The 27,867-nt window shown below is 45.9% G+C and overlaps 1 protein-coding gene, 1 long non-coding RNA gene and 1 pseudogene across 3 annotated transcripts in view; 1 reads left to right on the top strand and 2 right to left on the bottom strand.

Annotated features, from left to right (window-relative positions):
* Window positions 1–3,328: 3,328 nt before the first annotated feature.
* Window positions 3,329–3,897, bottom strand: LOC118026654 (annotated as a pseudogene).
* A 6,329-nt stretch (window positions 3,898–10,226) lies between these two features.
* MID1 (midline 1) overlaps window positions 10,227–27,867 on the bottom strand; it is a 150,610-nt gene continuing 132,969 nt past the window's right edge. For both annotated transcript variants that reach the window (XM_035029690.1, XM_035029689.1), the window contains exons 8-10: window positions 20,867–21,028; window positions 17,342–17,549; window positions 10,227–12,293 (exon numbers count right to left, since the gene is read on the bottom strand). In XM_035029690.1, the coding sequence (XP_034885581.1) occupies window positions 11,945–12,293; window positions 17,342–17,549; window positions 20,867–21,028 (719 nt within the window). In that variant the 3' untranslated portion in view covers window positions 10,227–11,944. The remainder of the gene's footprint in view (window positions 12,294–17,341; window positions 17,550–20,866; window positions 21,029–27,867) is intronic.
* Window positions 18,899–21,028, top strand: LOC118026702. Its single transcript, XR_004683658.1, has 2 exons — window positions 18,899–18,982; window positions 20,888–21,028. It is a non-coding gene; the product is annotated as an uncharacterized LOC118026702 (long non-coding RNA).

The raw sequence follows: 27,867 nt of genomic DNA on the forward strand, positions 1-27,867 counted from the left end.
TTTGATTTGAGTACGTCCTATATAAATCTCTCATGGACACCCTCCCTCCCTCCCTTCTTTTGTTTCCTTTCCTTCAATTTTCCTTCCTCCCTCCTTCAATCCTTCCTTCCCTCCCCTAAATCTCTCTCTTCCTTACTTCCTTTTGGTAGTAAACATCCACTGAACACATGCACCAAACTAGCAACTGCATTAGGCACCAGAGATAGGGAAAGATAATAAACACAATCCCAACCTTCAGGGAGTTTACGGCCTAAGAGAAGGAAAAAAATCCCTCAGGGGAAAGCAGGCAGAAATTTGTGGATTCTTCTGAACTGCGTAGGGAAGGAAGAAAGGAAGGAAAGAGAAAATATGGTAGCTCTACTTTGGGGCTAGCATATTCTTTCAAAAGGAAGCCCCCCATGTTCTCTGTAGAATATGTTTCCAGCTGGTAGCAAAAACAAAACAAAATAAAAAACCAAAAAGCTATTCTCTCAAGTTAGCCTTGGGAAGAGAAGCTTAATGTAATGACAGCAGAGTGATGGTGTGGCCGCGACTGGGGGCAGGGTCTTCCCTGGAGGTCTGACGTGGAAGGTGAGGGTGCCAGGATTTCCTGGGCTGTTCAGAAATAATCCGTATTTGCAGTGCAGAGAAATATTGTGAGAGCTTAAATAAATTCCTTTCAGGTATCTTTTAAAACTCACCTTGTAACTTCATTCTCTTTTTTTTTTCAAATAATAATCCGTATAATATTATCAGCAAGTATACAAGAATTCCTTCTATCTGAATTCCACAGATATCTCAAATCAGATCTCCTGGGTATTTGCTTATTGGCAGCTTCCAGATCCAGGGAGAAGCTGGAAGTGTTTCTTCTTCCCACATCCCTGCCTCGCTCTCTCCCGACTTTACTGACAGCACCCTGGGCACACCGGGGACGTTGACCTGTGAGCGGAATGATGGCTGCATTATCAGCAGTCACCCTGCAAGTGACACAGTGGCCCGGGAGCAGAGAGGAAGGGATAGAAAATTGTAGGAAGGTGACATGAGAAGATCCTGTGGACAGAAAGAATGGTACTATGAAAGAACATATATAACATTATAATGTTATAATGATGTAACATTGATGTTACGATTGAAGCGCTCATCTAAGCCAGTGGTTCTGGAACAGGAGTGACTGTGACACCCAGGGGACATTTGGCAGTGTCCAGATATATATTTGGTTATCACAACTGGGAGGAGCGAAGACCAGGGATGTGACTGGACATCCCACAACGCACAGGACAGCCTCCCAACAAGGAATTGTCTCGCCCCAATTGTCCATAACGCCGAGGTGGAGAACTCCTGCTTTCGAGAAAGGACAGCTAGAGAAAGGACTGAGCGACGATGAAATCAGGGCATCAGAAGACTCTGTCCACAGAACAAGTGAGGGGAGGAAGAAGGGTTTATGGGAAATATATTCATCAGATACCGGCTTTCCTGTCCTTTGTCTCCGTGAAGGTAGAAGATTGTGCTTGGCCATCTCATTAGACCCCAAATACATAGGCAAACAAAGTTCGTAATATCCTGCCTAAACCGAAAAGGAGAACTTGACACCCAGACCGTAATTAGCAAGAATGAACAACTTCCTCACTTTTCCCCAATTCACCAGGGCATTCGAACACATTTGAAGGAAGCCACGCTGCTTCCTTCCAGAACTGTGAAGGTGTCATGACGTCCGTCTCCTCGCAGCGGAATTGCTCTGCAACACGAAGCCTGGCCATTCCGCACTGGGGATGTTTTTGACGCTGGGTCTGACGGCATGATGGACAATTGTTCACACTTGTGTCTCGGATGCTGTCGCGAGCTGTGTGGATTTTCGTCCGGTCAGAGCTGTCCCCTGAGGACTTCCTGGTCTCAAGGGCAAAAAGCCCCAGGAAGAATGAGCTGCGTTTGCAGGTCGTCCGGCCTAGTGTGTACAGTAACCCTCCGAAGTCATTCAGACAGAAGCCCGAGGTGGTGTTCCTGTGATGGTCCAGAAGCGTCTCTTGGGCCTGACTCCCCGCCGGGAGAGGGAGGCATGTGGGGCCTCGCTGGGCTGCCCTCCGTGCCCGGGATGTTTCCTGCGTGGCCATCTGTGAGGACAAGTGTACCTCATCCCTTGCTCAACAAATGTTAGCACTGTTGGGACAGTTCTGCCAAGAAAAGGTGGACTGACTTGGAAATATTAAAAATACCTGTACCTCAGGGCCTAGAAATGGAGCCCCGGGGGTGGGAGGTGGGGGTGGGGGTGGGGGGTGGGGAGCAGGCAGCCTTATGGTTTTGGCACCAGGCCCTGTGGCGTTGCTTAATGAGAACGGCCTGCCTGGAATCATCAAGGGCTTGGGCTCTGCAGGCTGGGGGGCCCCCGCGAACTCCGGGGTTCAGGGTTCATGCCCCTGGCACTGCCGCTTCCAGTCAATCATGTGAAGGTTTCAGACGTTCCCCCCACCCCCCAACAGCAACGGTCTCCATTTCAGGATGTCCCGAGCGCCAGGCCTGGAATGCGGGGAGGGAACGAGAGGCAACCCATACCAGATGCTGCCATGTGGACACCCTCCCCGCCTCTGTCTGTGCGCACCGACTCCCCGGGGGGCAAAGGTCAGAGGCCTTGATGGGGCTCATTGCTCCGTGCTTCGGGCGGGACGTTTCTTCTTGTCTGTGTCTCTGGCTGCTTCTGAAGCTGGCCTCGCCAAGATGGACTCACCCGAGGCTTGACATGGGGATCTAAACTGAGACTATTCGTCTCTGTCATCGTCTATGGTAACTTATTTATTGGGTGCTGACAACAGACTCCAAAAAGCAGTAGGCCCAACCACGAGGCTGCATAGCCAACTCCATCTTGGATGGGCTTGCTCCAAACTTCCCAGCTCCAGGCCTTGTTTTCCTCAACCGACCCTGTCTTTGCTCTTGCTCTCATTCTTTGGTTGGGGGTGGGGGGGCGGTGGGGGGAAGAAAATGGGAATAGGAGAGAAAGGCAGTAAGAATGCTTTGCATAGGGGCGCCTGGGTGGCTCAGTTGGTTAAGCGACTGCCTTCGGCTCAGGTCATGATCCTGGAGTCCCGGGATCGAGTCCCGCATCGGGCCCCCTGCTCGGCGGGGAGCCTGCTTCTCCCTCTGACCCTCCCCCCTCTCATGTGCTCTCTGTCTCTCTCATTCTCTCTGTCTCAGATAAATAAATAAAATCTTTAAAAAAAAAAAAAGAATGCTTTGCATATTAAGTGAATTGACTCCCAGGAAATGTTCCCTGTTTGGAAGTCTACTTTGTCTGCTGTTAATATAGCTACTCCAGCCTTTTCGTTAGTGTTCCATGTTATCTCATTTGCCATGCTGTTACTTTTTTTTTTTTTTTACCGTATCATTATTTTTAATGTCCAGCATTTACAATACGAGGGCCAGAGCTTTCTCCCCAACTCAAGTTTATAAATTCTCAATTGGCTTGTGAGGCCAATAGGGATCCTTCTTCTTGTCTAATTTGGTTTCTGGAAAGACTTCATTCAGGTCCTCAATGGTCATCTGATCAAATGGAATTATGTTCCTCATCTTCTCCAGCTCTTTTTCATATTCCTCAATCCTGGCCTTTGAGAGAGACAAAAACTCGGCACAACTTTTCACATCTTCTTTTTCTCCAGCATCCACCTGAACAGTATATTTATCCTCTGGCACAGGAACCTTCAGGGCATTAAACTTCTTCTCAAAGTCATCTACCAAACCAGCCTTCGCCACATTGGCCTTGTAGTAAGCCCAGTCAATAGCAGGTGGTTTCTCAGGGAGAGTAGCCAACCTGGAGGTAAGGGTCTCATTCCAGGATTTCAGGGAGTTAGCAATGGCCTTCTGGTCTCGGGGTATGATCTCCCCAAAAGCTACCCAGTCAATGGATTTTAGAGCAAGTTTTCACGCAGCCATCTTGAGATCCTTCACCGACCCCAGCGGCCCAGACGCCATGCTGTTACTTTTAACCATCTCTGTCTTTATTATGGAAAGTGAGTTTCTTATAGAGTGAATATAGTGTAGGAAAGATGAGCCTGGAGTTGTTCTTGAGTGTCCATCTTTGGGAAATGTGGGCGTGACCAGTTCATTTTAAAGGGGCTGCAAGGCAGCAGACCTGGGAACATGGGAGCAGAACCTGAAGTCATGAAACCAGAGAAATCAGCCCATACAAAGAAGCAGGCAGAAGCACCCAGTTGGTGACATGAGACCAAGGTGAACAAGCAGGTGACACAGGCATTGGGTGAAACTCCATGCAGAGGGCTGCCGCCTGCGTGGGAAACCTAGCGTATGTGCTGGAGATCAAGTCAGAGGGACTACAAGGACAGAGAGCCCAGCTACCGGGAAGTAATGAGAAAGGAGGCTGGGACTCTGCGATACTGTGAAGAATAGGGAGTGTGCTTTCTGGGAAGTTGGGGGGAAGTACTGAGGAGGTGGGGCACCAACGTCAGAGGGGACCTGCTCCAAGACCAAGGTTGACGGTGATACCTTGGAGCCCATTTTATTTGCACCCGATTGTCTTAGAGTGTGGAATGAGCTGAGCTGGCAAGTGCGAAATACGTAACACCCCAGACTTACAACACAGGGACGCAAGGTGGGCAGGAGGCGACAGAAGACACGGATGGGTGATTTACTTGCCCAAATCTAAGGTTTTATTTTTGCTGATGACCTGCGGTCACTATAAAGAGAGGATGGAATTTGCTAGAAGGTAGATATTCTAGCTTTTATTTTGATATTTTTTATTCTGTAATGTTTGTGGTTTCTGCAAATACAAAGGACTCTTTTTTTTAAGGTAAGTCTTTTAAAAAGAGAATAGGGTGTCTGTTGGCCATTTGTATGTCTTCCTTGCAGAAATGTCTGTTCATGTCTTCTGCCCATTTCTTAACTGGATTTTTAGTTTTTTGGGGTGTTGAGTTTGATAAGTTCTTTATAGATTTTGGATACCAGCCCTTATGCTCAACAGCACTCGGCATCAGGGAAATATAAATCAAAACCACAATGAGATACCACCTCACATGGGTCAGAATGGCTAAAATTAACAACTCAGGAAACAACAGATGTTGGTGAGGATGTGGAGAAAGGGGAACCCTCCTACAGTGGTGGTGGGAATGCAAACTGGTGCAGCCACCCTGGAAAAAGTATGGAGGGTTCTCAAAAAGTTAGAAATAGAATTACCCTATGACCCAGCAATTGCACTACTAGGTATTTACCCAAAGGATACAACAATAGTGACTCGAAGGGGCACCTGCACCCAAATGTTATAGCAGCAACGTCCACAATAGCCAAACTATGGAAAGAGCCCAGATGTCCATCAACAGAAGAATGGATAAAGAAGACGTGGGATGTGTATATTTATATAGTGGAATATTACTCAGCTATCAAAAAGATAGCTGTAGAGATTTAGATTGGGAGGCTTCTGCACAAAATGGTGCAGGAAGAGGTGGCGTGGATGGCGTCGCATAGGGAGGGATTAAAAAAGAAGTGGTCAACATCTCAAAAGCTGCCGTATGTCAAGATGAGGCCGATCAAATGTGTATGGACATTTGTGTTGATGTTGACACTGTTTCTGACGTCAGTGACCGAGGTTCGGTAGAGCGAAGACACTGAATGCCTGGTGGAGGGTGGGGAGGTGTACTGGGAGGTGAGGAAGCAGAAACGGAGCATCTTTTTCTTGAATCTTGAAATGTTTTTTTTATTATGTTCAGTTAGCCAACATATAGTACATCATTAGTTTTTGACGTAGTGTTCAACGATTCATTAACGCTCATCACCACATGTGCCCTCCTTAATACCCAACACCTGGCTACCCCATCTCCCCACTCCCCTCCTCTCTGTAACTCTCAGCTTGCTTCCCGGAGTCCAGAGTCTCTCACGGTTTATCTCCCTCTCTGATTTCTTAGAAATGGAACATCTGAACCGCCCTTTGAGAGGCTTGACAGAAAATAGGAGGTGAGAGAGGGCAGAAGCTGGAGGGAAAATAAGACTGGGGAAGTTATAAGCTTTATTAACTGAAATACTTGACTGAAATTGAACAGCTTTTAATGACCATAATCAAAAATTAAGCTTTGAGAATAAATAGACCGTGCAAAAGCACCAATGTTCCATTAAATCATTTTTTTCTTTGTCTCTCCTTAATTAGTAATTGGTTTTTGGCCATGACACATTTGCTTGTTAATTGCTATACTTCCTATTTAATCATGCTTTTATAATTCTCCCAGGAGAACATGGCTGAAAGAGATCCAAAGGGAGACTTGAATTCCTCTCCATAAATTGCCCATGTTAAGATAGGACAGCTACAAGAAAGGCTTTCCATAAGGCCTCAACCCCATTTTTATTTTGTTCTTGAATGTGCATCCCACAGCGAGAATGATACTCAAGGGAGAAGGACTTTGCAAGTTGCACACGTCTCCCTTTTTATGCTCCTATTATCATCACAAACAACTATCTTCTTCAACATATTTTACTTGTGTATTTTTAAAAATAATAATTTAAAAAAGAGGAGGATGTGGGCCACTCTCCGGAGCGTCTGTCATGCCCTTCAAGCTGACTTTGAAAGGTGATTAATTACAGCAGTGTCTGTTCAGTTTCAAAAGTTCAAATTAAATGTACTTCAAAACTCTTATTAAAGGGAATCTATTTTCCACACCTGTCACTTGTGAGAAGAGCTGATTCAAGTCAAAATTACGAAAGAGGGAATGCTAATCATTAGCACTGACACGCCCTACTCTGTTGAATGAAAGAATCTTCTAATAACCTTTGAGTGGCCCTGTCTTAAGCACTCGCGGTGCCTAATTCTCCACGAGTTCTGTGCTTTCAGAATTGATGTAATTCAAAGATGGGAAGGACTTGAGAGCTAAGGGGCCCAGAGCCATGAGGGGCCGCCGAGTCCTCAGGGAGAGGAGATAGCGAATGCCCCATGGTGAGTCCAGTACTTTGTTAGAGCACGAGGTGGCAAATGACGCCAAGGGCCAAAAGCAGCTCCATGCTGTTTTTGTAAGTAAAGTTTTATTGGAACCCAGCCTCACCCATTCCTTTACATATCCTCTATGGCTGCTTTCACTCCATAGCCGAGGACTCCAGTAGTTGCCATGGAGACAGTATGTCCTGCAACACCCCCAAATAATTCACTCTCTGACTTTTATAGAAAAGGTGCCGAGCCCCGTGTCTCTGGCAGCCAATCCTGGCTACGCTTGAGAATCCCCTCAAACGACAGTATAGGGTGCTGGGCCACACTCTAGACCTTCTCATCCCCCATTTTTCAGAAGGGGATCCAGGGATCAGCATTTGGAAACAAGGCGATCTTTTTTTTTTTTTTTAAAGATTTTATTTATTTATTTGAGAGAGAGAATGAGATAGAGCACGAGAGGGGGGAGGGTCAGAGGGAGAAGCAGACCCCCTGCCGAGCAGGGAGCCCGACGCGGGACTCGATCCCGGGACTCCAGGATCATGACCTGAGCCGAAGGCAGTCGCTTAACCAACTGAGCCACCCAGGCGCCCCGGAAACAAGGCGATCTTAATGTTCTGCCAGGTTAAGAATCACTGCATTACATCATGCTGCCTCTTAAAGCACATTACCTTGAAAACACACTTCAGGTTGTAAGTGCATTTTCATGTGGGCTAGGGGACTGGGTAAAGCCCTCCCGAGCTTCGCCCCACAAACCGTTACCAGCATCAGAGTCCCCGGGAGGGCCTGTTAGAACTTACTGCTGGCCCCACGCCCGGAGATGCTGACGAGGCGGCCTGCGGGGTAGGGCTGGAGAACAGGCATTTCTAAGCAGCTCGCAGGTGGTGCCGACGCTGCAGACCGAGGACCACTCTGGGGCGCACTGACTTCCATCGAAAGGGCTCGTACCTCTAAAGAGAGAAAGTCAAGTCCTGGGAGCCATGGGATGGGGTCGGGGATAGACTTATGGGCCGACGGCTGGGCGTGTTGCAGCCCACACAGTGAAGAGCCTCACCCCTCTGCTCCAATCCCCCTTGTCCTCACCTCCTCCACCCGCTCTAGACGACTCGAAATCAAGCCATTCTTGTTCAGGATCGCCACTCCTGTATGGATTTTCTTTATTGTGTTTTTAAAATTTCCTAGGGACTCTTTTGGGGCTTAGTAACTGTACTTTGGAATGGAGAGAAGCAGGATGGTGGGTTGGAGTTTCAGGAATAAAAGGAAATGTTCTAGGTTGCAAAGTAGTTAAAAAACCCAGCAGACGTTATATAAATATGTGTGGAAACAGTGAGTGCGAAAACACACAATGATGAAAAGGCAAAAGAGACAGGCGAGACAGAGGGCCTTGGAATCACAAAAAGGATTTTATTTTGAACCAGAAAGCAACAGCAATGGTGAGAAGAGTCCGGGCCGAGGGCATGGCCGCGTGACGCAAGTACCAGGGGTTGCATTTGTTCGGGTGCAAGGAGCGGCCTACAGAGAGTCAGCTTGGCATTTCCCAGCTAAGCCAATCACATCCACATCTTCGTGACACCGATCCCCGCATTCCCATTTACACAGGCTTGGACTGCTTTTTCAGGTAAAATTCCAGGTTTTGCAAATATTGTTTTTAAAGCGAAGGTAGCCACAGCAGTGAAGCGTCCCCCTTCTTTTTGCCATATCAGGCATTAAATCAATTACAGGAACAGTAAAACATATTTGTGAGAGTTTTGCTTTAAAGAACCCCAAAGAGCAAGTTTCTCCCCTGCGGCACCAGTGATATTTTGCTCAGATCATTCTTGGGTGTGTGTGGGGGGGGCTAGGGGGGCTGTTGAGCAACACCCCTGGTCTCTACCCACTAGACACCGATAGCACCCGCTCCCAAGTTGGGACAACCCAAAATGACTCCAGACATTGCCAAATCGCCCCTTTGTTGAGAAGCACAATTTCAAAAACATCCTCTTGCCCCCATCATCGTGGTCTCTGTCTCCTTTTTAACATTTTGTACGGGTAGACCAGATCACCGACTTCCCAACACCAAAAGCACAGGTACGCGAGCATACATGCGTATGTCTCTTCAGGCACCGCAGATGTGCCTGGAGCCGAAACTTGGAATCCCCCGTTCACTGGACAGCGCTGGTTCAGTTCCTTGGGAAGTTTAGGGTCCATTATCTCAGTACCGTGATAAACTGCGCACTCGTCATCAGGTCATTTCCTCTTCTTCAGCAGAAATCATCATCAACATTTGCAGTTTTTGAAGTCTTTTTTTTTTTTTTTTCAAGCTGGGAAGAACATCTTCACCCACGCCCATTCTCCTCTTAATCCATTTGGATTCCTACTTGAATTATATGGCCAGCCGCTTTTGACATTGGACCCAGGTTTTTTCATTTGTATCCACCAGGAAGAGAGGTACCATGTTTCTGAGTTCTGTTACGAGGACTGGCTATAGACTTCTTGAGGCCCAGCGCAAAACGAAGATGCAGGCCCCCTATTCAAAAATTACTAAGAATTTCAAGATGGCGACAGCACCTCTTCACACACGCACGACGTCAGACCTGGCAGCCTTGGTTGGCGCCACATCAATTTGGCTGTATTAATGTAACCGGCCCTGCTATCTCTTTCTCCCCTGTGTCGCAATGCTTCCTGTGAAGTAGAGACCTCAAGAACAAAATACTGTGACCCCAGTCCACTTAAAAAGAATTGTACTGCAGCAAATGTTTATAGCATATATTTTTTTAGACTTTCAAAAAAAAAAAAAAACCCACACGGAAATCTTTTCTACATCATTACAGTAATGAAAGTAAACACTGTGGCCTTTCACCATATACATATTTTCCTGTAAATAGGACAACAGGGAAATAGTAACTGCTACTATCCACAAGGTTTTTAAGTTAGCAAAGAGTGAGACTTCCACAACTAAAATATAACATAATCCCTCTCGTCCTTATAAAAATAGCCAAAACATAAACTAAATGGCTTGCAGTGAAAATTTGAGTAGTAGCTTCTTTATATTGAAAAACATTATATTCATGGAAATATTGTCCTCGTAAATGCTTTACATGGATGTCATAAGGCAAACTGTAGCGTTTACTGGTACCTGGCGACCATGATTTTAAAAACTCAGAAGCTGAGTTTTAGACCCTTTTATTCAAAACTGTTACTGTACAAAGTGCATTAAAATATCCGTTATCCAGCTACCAAAAACAGTATGTAAAAATTACAACCCTTTCAGTTTGTTCAGGGAAGGCAAATACACATTGTTTTTATACTGTAAAAAAAACAAACAAACATTAAGTTTCCAGAGACTGATTTTTTTCCATTGAGGTGTCCATCTTTTAGATGTGAAATTGTCCTAAGTAGCTATCAAAATATTCATCTGGATATAAATAATATAGTAAATATATAAACTCTATCTGTTCAGAAAAAGGAGAGCGTCTGCCAGTGAAGAGGACAGAAGCATGCATGATGCAACCCATGGAGTCCAGGCTGGTGCTCATACAGCACGATGCTGAAACAGCGGGTCTATGGACGGATCTCAGGGAGACAATGGGTTGATTTGGTTAAAAACCAACTGCTAAAAACAATGCCTAAATCCATCAGTCCGTTCAGTCAAAATGGCCAACCCAGTAGCTCAGATAAATATTTTAGCAAACGAAATGACTTACAGATGTCATGCCCTTTGTCAAGATAGAACCAATGCTGGATTCCCGGTCCAAATCCAAGGACTGCTTAAGAAAGCCTTACTTCATGGACCATTCCATCTTACCAGATCAGCAGGTCCAGAATCCCACCCGACATTCCATCAGCAGGTTCTATTAGCGGGTTCCAGCACGGGATTAGTGAGTTTGATTTTTTTTGGGTTTTTTTGTTTTGTTTTGTTCTTTTTTTGTTTTTGTTTTTGTTTTTTTGTTTTTTTGTTTTTTGTTTTACAATTCTATAGTGAACTATACTAGAATACAGAGGGACTGCTACATCTTTCGAGACGTGTTTAATAAAAGTCTGTTTATAACTTTCGAGGCACATATACTAGTAAAGAGTATGCAATGTCCCTTGTCATTACCAACTCACAAATATTAAGTGTTTTTGGGTGAGTCCTATTTGGACGTGATAGAGACAGTCAGGGCCATGTGTTGATGTCCTGGAGAGCAAAGTCAATCCAAAGTGGTACTGCCATTTGTAACACAAAATGTTTACTTCCTCAGCCCCAGCAACAAAAGAAAAATGAGTTGGGGGAGAGGGAGACAGGACAGCTACCAAATGTAGCAAAGCAATGTCACAGGCCTGAAGAAACTATTAAAAGGAAGAAGGAAATAGATTTAGGTCATGAAACAGAACCCTACTTCCGATCAAAGACAAACCAGCCTCTGATGTTCTGAATAATCAAAGTGACTATTTTCAATGGCAAGCTCATTCTTAACGTCAATTCTTAAAGTCAATTCTTTCCGCTCTCCCTCTTGCTCTCCATTCTAGTTGATCCAAGACGGTTTTGACATCACACTGAAAACACTTCAAAATAAAGCAGACTAAGAAAGCCCGGTTGCTGCCCTACTAGGTTCAAAACTATTTTTTATTTTTAAGGTAACTGCATATTCTGTTATGCACTGTCGAGGCGACAGGACCCAAGATGGGGTCAGTATGAGATACGACGATGTGAGAAGCTGAATAAGCGTACAAAACTACAGAAGATTTTTTTTTTCTCAAGCCCACAGAGCGTGATGACACAAAGGTTGTTGTAAAGAGCTGGTAAACTTCTGGGCCTCTTAATGTGCAAAACCAGATAATGTCTAAGAGTTGTAATTCTGGTTATGTTTCTTTTATAAATAATCTATAAAATTTCCTGCAAACACAGGACAAATTTGAAGAAATTATTAAAGCGTGTACTTAATACAAAAGACAGTAATGTTGAGTCCTATCCTAGCCGATGTTTCTGGACACTTTTTGGCGACATTTAATCACACTCTGGAAGCCTGTGCTTTCTCCGTCCCTGAAATGGTGGCCGTGACCCTTTTATGCCCCAGAAAGCAGCTCCATGTGGCCAGCTGCTCATGGCACCTGCTCTGTGCAGTCCAGATGGTCTGGGATGGGAAGGCCAGTTATAATGGTCAAGCACTTGTTCCACACTGTGAAGGTGGGGCACACAGGCTGCGAGAAGGTGATGTCGAAGGTGTAGAGGTGGATGGAGTTCAAAGCATCGTAGAAGGCGACGGAACCATTGTCATAGTCCAGCAGGATGCCGACACGCCGGAGGTGGGGGGCTGGCTCGATGGGGGTTTCCTTGCTGTTGTGTCTCACCACCCAGTTATTGTGGCAGCGGCACAGGGCCCAGGAAGCAGAGTTCTTCCCAATCCACTCATGCTTCGGGGCTGATTTGTAAGCAAGGCCGATGGCATACCTGCACAAACAAGACGGGGATGACAAAAACCATGAGGCGGGTTGCACATGGATGCTACCTCCTTTCTCTGGTTTTCAGGGGTCACAAAAACGTGGTTTTCTGTTGTCCCCGCTCATTCTTCAGAGAAAGCTTGGCAAAGACCCTGACACCGGTGTTCCTCATCGCCTTCCTCCCAAACATACGGTGGGCGGACATGGGCCATTGTATTTACTCATATTCCTGTTTTTAGTTGAGACATTACAAGAGAATTTGAACTTTGTGTCTCGCTGCCTTTTGTTTTGTCTTGTTTGTTTGTTTTTTACCCTCATCAAGACCCACACAACGAATTCCCTAGACCAGCGCTGTCCCACAGAAGTATCTGCAACGAATGAAATGTTTTGCCTCTGTTCAATATGGTAGCCATGAGCCACATGTGGCTACTGGGCGTTTGGACTATGGCTGCCAAGACTGCGGAACCAGACCTTAAATTTAGTTAATTTTAATTAAGTCAGATGATTTAAATTAACTGCATGTGGCCCAGGGCTACCACATTGGACAGCATAACCCTCTACTCGACTGACGCCATGTCTGTTACTTTCCATGACTTCGAGTACACCTCGCAGCAGGTAAGCATGGAGAATGGTTTTCAGTTCCGGGGTAAGTTCCTTGTCCTCTCCTAGCCGGGTTCCTGATCTACAGCACGGGGACAATGACAGTCTCCATCTCGGAGGGTGATTTTGAGGAGTAAAGGAAAGAATACGTGTAAAATCTGGCGCACAAGGCGTGGCAAGGAATCTCGGGTAACTGCTCTTTTATTAAAGTTGCCCAATGCCACATTACTAATAAGTACCAGAATCAGATCTTGAACCTAGGGTGACTCAAAAGGCCGCAAACTTAACACTCTTTAATCCCTTCCCTCACCAGAAAGTATGTGATTCATCATTGCCAAGAGCCCTTCTGATTATATTTCTTACTACATTTTTAAAAATTCTGAATGTCTTTGAGAGATGGATAGCCCGGTTATTCTAAATGTACTCTCAACTGCTCAAAAGAGTTAAGAATTCTTTCTATGATGATCCCAGGATCCTGGGATCAAGCCCCGCATTGGGCTCCCCGCTCAGCGGGAAGCCGCTTCTCCCTCTCCCACTCCCCCTGCTTGTGTCCCCTCTCTCGCTGTGTCTCTCTCTGTCAAATAAATAAATAAAATCTTAAAAAAAAAAAAAAGAATTCTTTCTACGGTGTTCGAAGCTCCTTAATCTCTTTTTACCCTGCTAAGGTATGCCTCTATAACATTTGCAGTATTTCAGTGATTAAGATAAGCAAAACCCATCATTCTTAATAAAGAGTCAATGATTCAGAGCTCAACCTTTAATATGTTATAGCAGAAACCAGTCTAAGTGGATATTGACATATGGTACCTTACCCAGTGCAGAGAGAAAAAACTCCATTGGTCTTTGAGAAAACGACATTCTTTTTTTAAAAAAAAAAAATTCCGGGCGCCTGGGTGGCTCAGTCGGTTAAGCAACTGCCTTCGGCTCAGGTCATGATCCTGGAGTCCCGGGATCGAGTCCCGCATCGGGCTCCCTGCTCGGCAGGGAGTCTGCTTCTCCCTCTGACCCTCCTCCCTCTCATGCTCTCTGTATCTCATTCTCTCTGTCTCAAATAAATAAATAAAATCTTTAAAAAAAAAAAATTCCATGTTGGATTTAAAATACAATCACTTTAAGAGTGGTGTGTTAAAAAAAAAAAAAAGGACTAGAACATGCTATCACTGAATTTAAAAAGAGGATGGAATTATCGATCCTCAGCTAAGCCTAGTGTACCAGCCTGTCTGCCATCAACTTGGCCTGTCTCCTCCTTCTGGCCAATCCTGCTCTGCATCACGGGGAGAATCCGGGGGTTGCATTTCCCACATTCCTTTCCCAGCGGGAGTCTGGGTCAGGTCCTGACACTGTGACGGCTCTGCGCAAGATCCAGAAGCTCTAAGAGGTGGGGAAACACTCTTTTCCAGCCGGCAGCCAGAGAGACACTTTGGAAAGGTTTTTGTTTTGAGTACTGGCCCCAGCGATGTTCTCTATGCCCCACTGACACACTATTTCCATTTTTCAGATACTGTGGAACCTGCATTTGCATCACAAAATAGCCAGGTCTGCATTGTTTCCACGCACCATTTGGATTTTGTATCAAAGGACTCTGGCGTTTATTTCCCATTTGAACCTTAACTGAACCCACTATGAAGTAGCTGTGGCAGGTAGGACTGACTTCAGTTAGCAAATGGGAAAACACAGAGAAGGTTACAATTAGGAGCAGAATCCAGAATCTCGCCCCCTCCCCCTTGACTTCTGGCCCAGTCATCTTTGCGTGAACCCACGTTTAGTTAACACCATTTCATAAAACACCAACTGCACATTAACAGCATTAGAGAGTAAGAAAATAACTCCGTGCATAGTCCATTAAGCAAAGGAAAATACCATTATGTTATCATTAATCTGTAAAACTATGTACGTATTTCCATTGAGCTTGAAAGGTGCGGGCAGAAGGTAATGTTCCATTAAGTTACGCAGTGAGACTTGGAGAATTCAGAAAGTATAAAAATTATGTTTCTCAGAGCAATGCTAATATGCCCCATTGCAGGGATCATAACATACATGTTAACTGAAAGTCAGGACGATATTTCACGAGAAAATGGACGTGTCATTAGCTGGTGCAAATCAAGGCGCCACAAGCATTTGATCATATGGGTCACCCCTTCCCCTCTAACACCTCCCAGGAAACGTTAGACTGGTTTCTACGTGAGACGTCTTCCGAAACTGACACAATCCGGTGTGTAAAGATCCAAAGTGTGGCAATTAATTTTAGAATTGTTCCCCCCTCCCGAGTTGGTTTTGACATCTGGAGGGTGTTTTCAAGGTAATACCGATCTGTGTTTATATTAACTGAAGGGGTCTGGTGGAATTTCCCGCACCATTCATCAATGGGAATGAGATCATAATGATCGGGTATCATTTATCATAAATAATTATTAATGGGGCTGTAATTATTTGGACACTGGATTCTATCCCAGATTAATACTGCACGTTAATTAACTAGAAATGTTTGCTCCTTTGCACCTGCAAAAATTCATCGTATTTTCCTTCGGCCTTTTATCTTGCCCCAGTGCCGCTAAAAACTGTAAATGCCAATCTGGCCGAGAGCCGAGCGGGGCGGAAGGATTTGTCCTCCATCCTCTGGCAGGATGTTGGAACAGGAAAATGTTCTGGGCCAAGGGAATTGCGAGGATCACAACAGAAGAAAACCTCCTTGCTTGGCCATTATAGGTACCATTCTGGGGAGAAAGGAGACACCCAAGCTTATGATTTCACTTTTTAGATCTCAGCGGACTTGTACCAACACTGTAAGGGACTTAAGACACAAAAGAATTTTAGCATCCTTATCTCAAACATAACACTGTATGATACTCCTCGTTTCAGGTTATGCAGTTGGGAAGTGTTTCTTTCTAAGCAAGGATTAAGCTATCGCTCACCAAGTATACCACTATACGCCCGGAAGAGTAATTATAATGTTTCAAAAACAGAGCATGGTGCTTCAGAGCAGAGATCAGCCAACTGTAACCCATGGGCCGAATCTGGCCCTCTGCTGATTAAAGTTGTATTTGTGCAAGGCCACGCCCAGTCACAGACACACGGTCTGTGGCTGTTTTCCCACTACAACCGGAGAGTTGAGTAGTCGGGATAAAAATCACCTGGCCCGCCGAGCCAGCAACTGCCTCTGCGGGGCTGCTAAGATGAATGAACGAGTTACCAACTGTGGGATGCTTAGACCAGTGCCTGGCACATGGTTGTGCTAGATGAGGGCTGGTTAAATAAAAATAAAAGAGCAAAAGCGAACAGGTGTTTGTGAGCCAGCCAGCCGGAGAAGGGGTGCAGTGCGTGGCTGTGGAACAGACAAGGTCAGCTTTGTGAGGCTAACTAGGCAAGGTTAGCTCATTCCAACGCAGACACCGCGTTGGAATGTTCTGGGCCTGACCGACACCCTTGGGTTTAGAGAGCTCGCTGGGCTAACAGACCGTTTGAAAGGATTCCCAGCCTATGATCCCTGCCTCAGCCCCTCAGCTCTTGACTATTTCCAGTCGTCGGCCCAGTCTGGAGTCACAAAACATACAAGGCAACAGAAATTCGTTCTCTTCAAATGATGAAGAGTAATGTTCTAGAGTAGGAATTGGCAAACGTTTTTGGTAAAGAGCTGGAGAGTTACTATTTTCGGCTTTGTAGACCATAGGGCTCTATTTTAACTGCTCAGCTCTGCCGTGTGGCTCAAAGCCCAGCCATAGACAGACAATGTGGAAAAGAATGGGCATGGCCGTGTTCCTACAACACTTTATTTACAAAAAGAGGCACAGGGCCAGGTCTGGCCCGCTGGTTGTCGTCGGCTGACTCGTGTTTTAAGGCACGAAAGAGCAGTGTTAGCATCCTAGCTCTGTTAGGGACCAGGACTCTATCAACTCAGCTGCAATTCTTGCTGTAAATAAAAAAGAAAAAAAAAAATGGATGGACTTAAAACAAGCTGTTTTTCTTATTGGCTGAATGGAAGATTAGATGATTGTTTTGCAAACATTCACTCCCTCCTCATCTCCGGGGGAGAGATATACTTCCCTAGACCACCGGCTTTGGCTTTGGCTTTGGCCGATGAGAAGTTAGTAGACAGTGAGGTAAGCAGAGGCTTGAAATGTGCCTGCCTAGCTGTGGCTCGTGCTCTCGGGCTCCTCGAGAAAGACCTGACCCGGGGAGCCCTCACATCCGAAGAGGCTGAAGAGACACAAAGAACAGACCCAGATGCAACCTACGGCTGAAAGCAAAGCCCGGCTGAGATTCGCCTTGACAGTGAACCCACACATGAAGCCACTAAGTCTTGGGATGCTTGTTATGCAGCATTACCGTGGCAACAACAGACTAAAAGCTTTCCTGCATAGTCTCCTTTAAGACGGGCCCTGGAATGGACTAATGCTCTGACCAAGTACGGAAGGAGATGTGCCTTTTTATGACTGGACGACAACAGATATCATTGCCTACCATGTGCTCCCACTTATGACCACTTCCCAGTAATGCCGACCGCTATCAATGAACACATTTCCAGCTACGCCATAGCTCCCTTGGCTGGTGAAGCGTTCGGGCGTGTGGCTCTTTTTGGAGGATGACTCATCACGTTCTACTGTCAAGTTATCGTGGGACACCTTCAGCTTTCGATGTGCAGACTTGGGGTCCAGTTTAAATGGCTGGCCTGGGAACAAGTTTACAAAACAAAGAGAGGAAGAAGAAGAGGATCGTTTATTTCAACATGACCAATAATGTATCTGCAGGATCAGATTTTAAAAGCACAGTAAAATAGTGAATACAAACATGCCCCTGCCTTCGTAAACTCCCAGCCTGTCAGTTCTGAGACAGGGATCCAGAGCTGCTGCGACTAATGATTCAACAGTAGCATGGGCGGGGATCAGCCACGACATGTGGTAGAAGCTATTTTCGGGGTTACCAGCTGGACACATGCAGCTCTGGTACATACTAGCTAAACAGCATTCCCAAGGGAAGGAGAAAATGAAGACTTCATTTTCAACCATTCCCATATTCGATCCAGCTTAAAATGTGGCTCGTGCTCAGCAGACTTCAGACCAGAAGCCGAAGAAATCAAGACTGCAGATTTTGACCTAAAGGCTTTACATTATTCTGAAACTGTTGCAAATTAAAATGATTCTCATGCGCTCAGAATGACTACAAAAACGTGCATTTTTCAGCCCACAACAAGATCAGGGGAAAAAAGTGTGATCATAACACCTGGGTTTTCTACTCCTGAGTTTGTAAATATATATATTTCTACCCCTGAGTTTATATATATAAAATAAGGCCCTCTCTATTTCATTATTCACATTTGCGTTTTGAAGGTCGAACCGTCAGAAAATCTTGGCAGAGTCACCCCGAACATCTTGTCATAGCTGTTACTTCCTTGAGAATGTAACGCTGGTCTGGAGGACTGCCTGTCATTCGACACCACATGGGTGTTAAGAGGCAGGAAGGGAGTTACGAGAGCATGCAAATACCATGATGTCCCAAGCCCCCGGCCACGGCCACGGCCACGGCCACGGCCGCAGCTGGTAGGTCCGCCCTCAGGCAGCCAGTGGACAGAGCTCGGTACACTGGCCGGGGCAATGCACGCCGCTGGCTGAGACAGCGGCACGGAGAGCATGCGGCAATGAGTGTGAGGTCACGTCCGGGTGGACCGGAGGATTTCTAGCCACCACCGGGACACGAACATGACACGGGCCGGCACACCTTTCTCCGAAGAGGCCAGATAGATATTTTCAGCTCTGCTGTGGCAGCGTGGAAGCGGCCCGAGACGAGAGGGAAATGGATGGGTGTGGCTGTGTGCCAACAAAACTTTATTTATAAAAAGCGGCAGCCAGATTTGGCTGGTGGGCTGGATCGTCTGCTGACCCGTTTCAGATTTCTGTCCACATCACAGGAGAGCTTAAAGGGGGAGCTGAGAAAAAGCTTCAAGTGTGGATCAGGGCACGGACATTCTCAGGGGCTCTAAGTGCTACGGGATTATGTGCAGAGTTTAAATTTCAGCTTGTATTGTGAAACACAAATGTCCTCAGGAATGATCACGCCAGCAACTATTAGGGATAAAGTATGAACTAAGGCAAGAAGAGTATGAAGGTAAGTTTTGCTTACAATATTTCAATTTTTAAAGGTGGAAGAGAGAATGCGTGTGAAAACAGGTGGGACATGAATGGGCAGACGGGGCGGGGGGGGGGGGCGGGTGTTCGTAAATGCAGCCATCACTGAAGAGGAGGGCCGTGCACTGCTTGTCTTTCTTCCAGTGAGGAGCATCAGAATGGTAGAGCCGTCAGAAAGACTGGCCTCATAATGAGGCCTCAACTCACACCCTCACCTACACACGCGTGGAGTGCGATCATGTCAGCTTAGGTCAGCCCCAACCCCAACCCCTGCATCCTCAGCGAGCACATTCCACCTGTGTCTCAGATGTGTTTCTCAAACGCACCATCACCTACTCTGTCCAAGTTCAAGGCTTTTGCTTCAGTGAGGACAAATTAGTTCAAGGACCAAATTAATCATTTACTTTACTAAAGAATTCAATTCAATTTAATATTGTGCATGTAGGAGTTTGGCAAACTACAGCCTGCAGGCCAAATCCAGCATAGGGCCTGTGTTTGTCAATAAAGTTTTATTGAAACATGGCCATGCCCATTCATTTATGTGTCATCTAAGGCAGATTTTGCACTGCAATGGCAGAGGTGAAGAAGAGTGGATGGTGACCAAGACCATCTGACACGCGTAGCCTCAAATATTCACTCTTCGGCACACAGCAGAAAAGTTTGCCAGCTCCTCGTTTATACCTGTTCAATAACTGCATGTCTAGAAATAGAAGATGACATTATCTGGCTACACGAAATGAATGCGTTATCTGCAGGAAAACTGATGAAGTACAAATCAGATGTCTCAAAGACATATTCTACAGAATTAACCTCAGTGTATACATTTACTTATTTTTTTCCTACTTAATCTCTAAAAAGATTTCCTTCTTTACCAGCAGAAACACTGAGAGGAGAAATTAGCTTAATGTCTAAGTGTATGTGTCTTAAACATGTATATGTCTGGAGTCAAATAAAGTTATGTGAGCACTGAAATTGAGGATTTGGGTTAAGTGTGGGTTCTTCTGGAAAAGCAGTTACCTGTTCCCATTGACCAGAGGCAACTGCCTAACATGGTGCCAAACTGACACACTCCCAGTTGCTTTCTCTTGGGAGGTCCTATGCAAAGAAATTCCATGCTACAGAACATATTTCTACATCAAAAATAGTAAAGAAAAAGAGAGGATAAAAGAAAACATATGTGGGCAGAGACAGCGAGGGAGACGACAGTGTTACAAGACACACGTATGGGCCAGATCTTTCTCTGTTGTGTCCTGTGTAGTGTGGGATGTTTCCCATCATCCCTGGCCTCTAACCATCAGATACCAGTAGCATCCACCCCACTTACAACAACCAAAAATGTCTCCAGACATTGCTCAGTGTCCCTGGGGGCGGTGGCAGTAGGGAGGGCAGAACTGCTTCTGACTGAGAACCACAGACCTAGACAGATATCTGGAGTAAAGCAAAGAGTTCCCGAAGAAAGAGTTATTAATTTGCTCTTCTGCTACGGAAAACAATTTGCCATTTGCAGAGCCCCAACGACCTATCGGGCTTCATGTATATATATATATATATATATATATATATATATATATATATATATATATATCTGTCCTAATTCTCACCAGAACCCCTCCAGGATTATTTATTTGAAAAGCGAGCGGTCTGAAGTGCAGAGAAGTCGATGGACTCACGGCCCTTAAGGGGCGAGTGAGTCGTGGACCCCAGAGGTGCCTGATGCCAACTCCACCCCGCCGCCCTGGCTCTCCACTTGCTTCTCGGGGCTGCTGGTGATGCCCGAGGCAGAGAAGGAGGAGAAAGGGGGACAGAGGCGGCCGGAAGGAGAGCAGAAGGGAGGCGGCAGCTCTGCTGAGCTCACGGCACTTACTGTTTGTCTTCAACTTCCCAGGCTCGCTGCTGCGGCTGCCTGCCTGGTTGATGGCCTTGACGATGAAGATGTACTTGGTGCCACTCTGCAGACCATGGACCGTGTAGTGGTTCTGCTTGATGTTGGGCACGATCATCCAGCTGTCGGCAGAGTTACACAGACCTGCAAAGCCAAGCAGACACGGCGCACTGCTTTGTCATCTCTGCACCTCTGATCCCCCACTGATAAACTCGGGGGCGCAGGCTCCTGCCTACGGTAGGTGATCGACCCGTATCTATTATCAGATAGTCCTACTGTGTGCTCCACATGGAGAAACCCATCAAAATGATTACACCGCAGCCTCTGTTCAGTAAGCATACGAGCAGCCAAGGCAGGACCGCTGCGATGTAATCATTTATGTGTCATCCCGTATCTATTATCAGATAGTGCTGCGCGTGGTGCCCGTGCGTGATGCGTTGTGAGGCGCCGTGGCGAGGAGAAGGAAGCAGCGAGTTACCACGGGTTCCACCCTCGGCCTCCCCCACCACCCCATGCTCATGACTGTGATCGTTAAATTGGAATCTCATCAATTCTGAGCCTCACAGCCGATGAGAAGAGACCTGAATCACGTAAGAGAAGTTGCCTCCACGAATGTAGATGTAGTAGATTGCTTTTGTGCCTCTGATTCTGCACCCTGCCCCAGACCCAGGCCTAAGCGGCTTCGCAGAGATGGGAGGTATTCCCTCGTGACACGGCTTTGGATTTGGCCGTGCGATTTACTCGGGCCGATGGGATGAGGCTGAAGTGGCGGGGCGCAAGCTGCAAGAGTAGGCATTCCAAGGCCTCGAGAATTTCCGTCGACACCTTGGGCCTCTGCCATTGCCAAGGGGAGAACATTCCCCAGACAAGTCTTCTTGTCCCAGCAGGATGAGCGATACAGGGAACACTTCTACCGCCCCGCCCCTGCAGGAGTGAGGCCAGCAGAGACTGGCCCAACTTCTGAGCGGGGAGCTAAGAAAGCGATCATCAGGGTTGTTGGCGTTCCAGCATTAGCATGGCCGCAGTTAACCAACTCAGGAGGCATGTCCCTAGGAGAAGCGCGGAGCGGTGGCACCCACGGGCAGCCCAGGGCCCAGTGTAGCTCTTAGAAAAGCATGAACGGGGATTCGGACCAGCTGTATTCCCTCGCATGGCTGGTTTCAGAGGAGAGCGGGGCCGCTGCTCGGGCTGCGTTCTGCAGGATGTGGGCTGGGGGGCAGGCTGAGGATTTACGATGCTTGGAAGAACATGCAGGGAAAAGGAAGCCCGTTTTGTTTTGCAGCTCGCTGATGCTGAAAACATCTCTTTGGTATTGGGCCCAGCTCTCCTCTCTCCACCCATCAATCTCCACTCTGAGAGAACCTTTGCCCAGCCCCCCGGTGACTGGCTGTCATGAAGTTTCCTGACTCTGGTGAATTTCCTTCACCAGTTCTTGGTAGAGGGCTGAGCCCCCCCACTTCCTGAGGGGCTCCAACCCCCCCCCACCCTTTCCCTTTCAATGGATTTGCAAGTCAAAGAGTTAGTTCTTTTGATCTTGAGGCAACTTATACCTTACTGTAATCCCAAGAAGCAGTCCCTTAATCTTTCTTTGGTCTCACCTCTTTGAGAATCTAATAAAACATTTCTATAGAAGGAAAGTCACATGTGCAGATCCATACCAAGCCACAAATATTTGCATGGCATTCCAAGATATTCACAGCCCCGTGACATCTGTCTTTGAATCCTACTAAATACTTTCTCCAACTTTTGAGTTAGACATTGTTCATGCTAGTCTCACAGTTGAGAAGAACCTTAGAAGTATTCTGTCAAGTGTGAAACTTCACCTCATATGATCTGTACCTTGGAAGCACAGTCTTTTTAGACGCCCTCCACTGAGTCATATACATATATAAACTCACACACGTATAATAAACTCACAAGGTCAGATCTGACCCCGAGAGTTCTCTATCACCTCTTTTCATCTCCACCTGCGAACATTTCACCAGCAGCACCGCCAGATTTGATAAAACCAGCATAAAGCAAGGGAATGATGGGAGGCTCACGGAAGCGGTTGAACGTGTGAGTGCGCTCAACCGAGGCACCATTCACCCGCACTCCCACCCCACCCCCAATTTTCCCCCAACTCTTAGCCCTCTGTTCTCCCACTGATTCTCACTCGTGTAAGACGCGGGAAAACACCCACCAGTGGTTCAGTAACATGGGACTCTCCTTACTACATTTCCCTTTTGCTACTTTTTCACCTTACCTTCTCCTTGAATATAGCTGTAATATGCTCAATGCTTCTGGACAGGGCCACGGCCAAATCACAGATTTAGATCCGACCAAAGAAGGGGCATTTTGAACTCTGAGCTCTGGGCCCCAAGAAGCCTGCGACTCACTTTAGATATTTAATCGTGATCTTACAACAGCAATAAAACAAAAACAATGAGCTTTTCTATTGCCTAGGATAATCCTAGGCAATCCTAAACCTTTGTCAACAGCAGTCAAGCACGAACGAAAACAGTAACAACATTCAGTAGAATCGAATGAGAATCCTATCAATGTAACTGCATTTACACTGTTCCTGTTTAATTGCATATGTTACAGGAAAATGATTATTGTGGTCAAAGAAAGCAAATGTAAAAATGTTTCAATAAACTTTACATCACTGTACAACCGAAAAGCTGGGCTTCATGTGGTGGGGGGATGCTTTCAGTGACATCATCAAACAGATGTCTGAAATCGCTATGAACGGCAACTTGGCCTATAATCCAAAGCCTTAACCCAACAAAAAAGATTTAATGTTTCAGAACCCTTTTCCAAACAGAAAAGGGACCCCCAAGCATCCTGACTATTTTGAAGAGGTCGCTAATTTTTTTCCCTTGAATATTAAAAGAACAAAAATGTTTATGGAGTAGTAAAATTTGATTGGACAGCTTTACACTGGGACAATCTGCTCTCGCGAACGCTCACGATTTCTGTGGCGGCTTACCTTTCGGTTATTATTATGGTCAGGATAGTAATTGAGAAGTTGATTAAAAATGCCAAGAAAGCAGCATCGACCATTTTCTTCTGGGGGCTGGAGTAAGGGGGTGCCTCTGAGCACACCATTACTAAGTTGCTAGTGTTGGTGTTGGGCCAACACCACATAACGTCTTGCGTGTGGTGCCAAGTGCCAGACCTGTCTGCCTCGATACCCCACTGTGTCGGGGCCGTTGACCAGGTTTTATGCATCTCTTTATGAAACACCCATGTAACCATCTTGCACTGAAGCTTCACTTTTCTCCAAACTCGTTTTCAATCATCTTTGAGAGTATTCCGACATCCACCTTCTCTAATTCAGCTTCGAGTATTAAAACAACAATGGAACTTGGGAGATAATTAGTTCATAATGAAACTTAATTGAGTTTTTCAATTTTATATATCTTGTTCTCGTTCACAATGGGTCAGAAGCATCTCCCTACATAATGCTGCTCATTACAAGATCCTAATTACATTTGGGATTTCAGAGCTTTGTATAGCAACTGTCATCTTGCAGTAAAACATTATGTATAAAACATTACGCAACACGGACACCCCTCAGAGAGGCATCCTTTGTTTCTGCTACCAGATCGGACAGAAGTGAACATTCTTTTCCTTCTTCTCTGTAAAAATAGTATCTGTTTAGTAACGCTCATGAATGTTTTCAAAACGACTAAAATTAATTAAATACAGATAACTACCTCGTCATGGAGACCCGGAGAAACGCATCTTTGGACTTTTGCTAATAATAAAAATAGGCCGCTGGGAAAAGGCCCCATTTAGGATTTTAAATGGTGCACTGGAAGTGGTTTCGGAAAAAACATGAGAAACGTTGTAAAATTAAATACATATCTACTTATTAATAAGCAATTCGTTAACATCTGTAGGTTTAAGTCTTAATAAAAATGCATAATAAAAAATTAATAGTGTCATTAATTTTGCATTTGAATATATGAATTTGATTAGGGAGAGCCTTTTTATAAGATTAAAAGCTTCACAGATATTATCTAATTCTCCCTCACTGAAGTCAGTTGTGGGCAATTAACTAGAATTTATTATGACAAGTGAAGGAACCATGACCTACAGGCAGTCCAAGATTCCTAGTGGCGCGAGGAGCTATGGCCAGTTTTGGGGCATTTGGTCTTCTAATTTTCGGTACAGTTTTACTCTTAGCTCTTGTCATTCAATGTAACAACATCCAAAAAGGATATTCCTCCAAATGGTAGGACAGATGGACAAACAACATTCAGGGAAGGCCTTGCACATGAAGATCGTGTAAAATGCCATCATGTAGGTAATCCTGGCTAATTTCACGACTGATCTTTATCCTATGACCCAAAACATCAGCTTTTAAAAAAATGCAATGACAGGTGAGTGTAGCCGTATTTTTGTAGGAATCATAACTTTGAATACCTCTGTGCTCACACTGTGGCAAGCACAGGGCTCAGACCTATGCTTTTATTATCTCAACCATGGGAAGTTAAAACATTACCTCTTCTTACAGATGAGGAAACAGATTCAGAGGTTGTTAAATAATTTGTCCCAAATTATGGAGCTAGTGAGGTCCACAGTTGGGATTCAAATCCAGGTCTCTCTCGGCCATTAGAAATACATATAATAGTTAAGAAGAACTATTGCTTTTTTATCTACATATATTCTTTCATTGTTACGATTTGATCCTGTAGGCCTCAGGACTTCACTCTACTGGTTTAATGGACGTTCAAGAGACAAAGAGCTCTCAGTACTAACAAGCTGATGAGAGTACCCCAGTCGGATGGGCACCTGCAGTTTCCCTGACTTCCATCGGTCCTGGGAGGAATAGCCTTTCTGACATCTGTCCATCAAATAAGCAAGGTCTGTCACCTTCATGAAGTCGATCCCCTTTATTTTCTTGTGGCAACTGCTTTCAGGGAACAAAACACCGTCTCTGGAATCACCGAGCACAGAGCTCTGAATTCAGTGGTGTCGCTGCTGGTGGATGTCTGTAGGCATGGCCTTTTCGCATCTATTCCACTTAGATGTCTTGTTTTGGTATTATTTTTCATGCCAACCGCATGGAAGCCAAGTCAGTCCCAGAGAAACCCTGTTTCAAGCAATAGATCTCTTCTTTTCATTCGGGGGATGGAGGGAAGCACTGGGATCGAGTCAGGGTTCTAGAGTGTATCGCCTTCTGGCTCCACGTCCTCGCTCCTCGCGTTTCCATACCCTTTGCCATGGAACCTCGCAGGCCCTCTGACTCTGGGCTCACCTGTGGGACTTGCTCTGGCCTCTGGCACATCAGCTAACGTGACAAAGACAGGGGCTTGCAAAGCATGTGTGCAAGCGGGCCTGTCCTTAGAGCCACGCACTGCGCTCCCCAGGAGAACGTGCCCGCGTGGGACCGCAGGGGGGAGCCGTGCGGCAGCCGGCCTCCCCAGTCCGCAGCCTGACCGCGACGGAGCCTCACCAAGGTCAGCCTGATTCCAGACACACAGGCAATGCATGTTTATTGTTATATGCTCCTTAACTTCTGTGGTTGTTGGCCTATCGGCCAAAGCCAACTGATACAGGGCCTGCCAGGCCAGGCCAAAGCTCTACGTACTGTCCAAATGCCCACAAAAATTCGCCTCAAGACACTTCAGGAAAGACATAACCATCTATGGTGGATACGCCCTGGGGTAGCCCCTATGATTCTCACTCCATACTATTCATGACTTTGTGTAATTCGCCCTCCTTGAGCGTAGGCAAGACCTGTGACCTGCTTCTAACCAACAGAGTATGCAAAGGACAAAAGTCCTATCATCGTTATCACTCCTTGGTGGTACATCATATGGCAAAGGTGAAGGGAGTTGGTAAATGTACTTAAGGTCCCTGACCAGTTGTTTCTGAGTTAATCAAGAGAGATTGTTCTGGGTGAAAAAAGCAAGGTAAAGAACTGTGTTTGGCCTGCTACCTTTTGTGTCCCTAAAAAATGTATTCCTAGGTGTGTGTGAGTGTATGTGCACCCTTGGGTATTAACAGACTACCACAGGAGAGATGCGTGTGAAACGGAGTTGGTGCAGTGGGTAACTTTGGAAACAGGGTGGCTGCCATATTGAAAAACAACCAAGTGTCACTGTAGACATTTTATACATTATTACACAGTGTTCGTGCATTACTTACTAAAAAGAAAGATTTTTAGGGAAGTTAGTATTTCTTCATGATTTGTAGAGGGGCACGTAGAGCTAGGGATGAGGAGCAATACCAGAAGAATCCAAAGTCCTGAAAGGAGAGCAAAATGATGCCAAGGCATTGATATACCAGTGCTGCTTAGACTTGCCCCCAAAAGCACTTCAAATAGCTGAAGATGGTAAGGGTGTTTCCCGGGGATATGGGCCAGAGGAGGAGAAGTCTAGCATCCTAGCTCTGTTAGGGACCAGGACTCTATCAACTCAGCTGCAATTCTTGCTGTAAATAAAAAATGGATGGACTTAAAACAAGTTCATGTCTCTGCTTTTAGTTTTGTCCTGTTCTACTCCATCCTCCACGGCACTGCCTGAGGGGGCTTCTAACCATATATCTGATCGCACTGCTGCTCTGTGTGACTGACACCCAAGCCCATAGGGAAAAATCCCACACCATGTATCCCGAGTGGCCCTCGGTGGTCTAGGTCTTTACTGTGGGTTAGGATTAAGAGACTGATGATTAAGAACATGTGCTTTCTGGAACCAGACCTATATGGGTTTGAGTCCTGGTTCTATTTCTCTGTCTTCGTTTCCCACCGTCTCCCCTTCCCCACTCAGTTCTCCAGCCAGGCTTGAGTAGACGATGTCTCAGAAAATGCCTTGCCATTCTCTGTCTCCACAGGTTTGCCCCCGATGATGTGGCTGCCTGGCATCCCCTTAACTTGCTGATATGTACCCACTCTCTTTCAAAACTTAGTTAAACCATCATTTCCCCCCAAGACATTCTTGTTACACCCACCACGTCTGCCCTCTTACTCCGGCAGCTGGCCATTTCGTGAT

This window comes from Mirounga leonina, unplaced genomic scaffold, assembly GCF_011800145.1.
Source record: "Mirounga leonina isolate KUSES-001 unplaced genomic scaffold, KU_Mleo_1.0 Mir_268, whole genome shotgun sequence".
Classification (NCBI taxonomy): Eukaryota; Metazoa; Chordata; class Mammalia; order Carnivora; family Phocidae; genus Mirounga; species Mirounga leonina.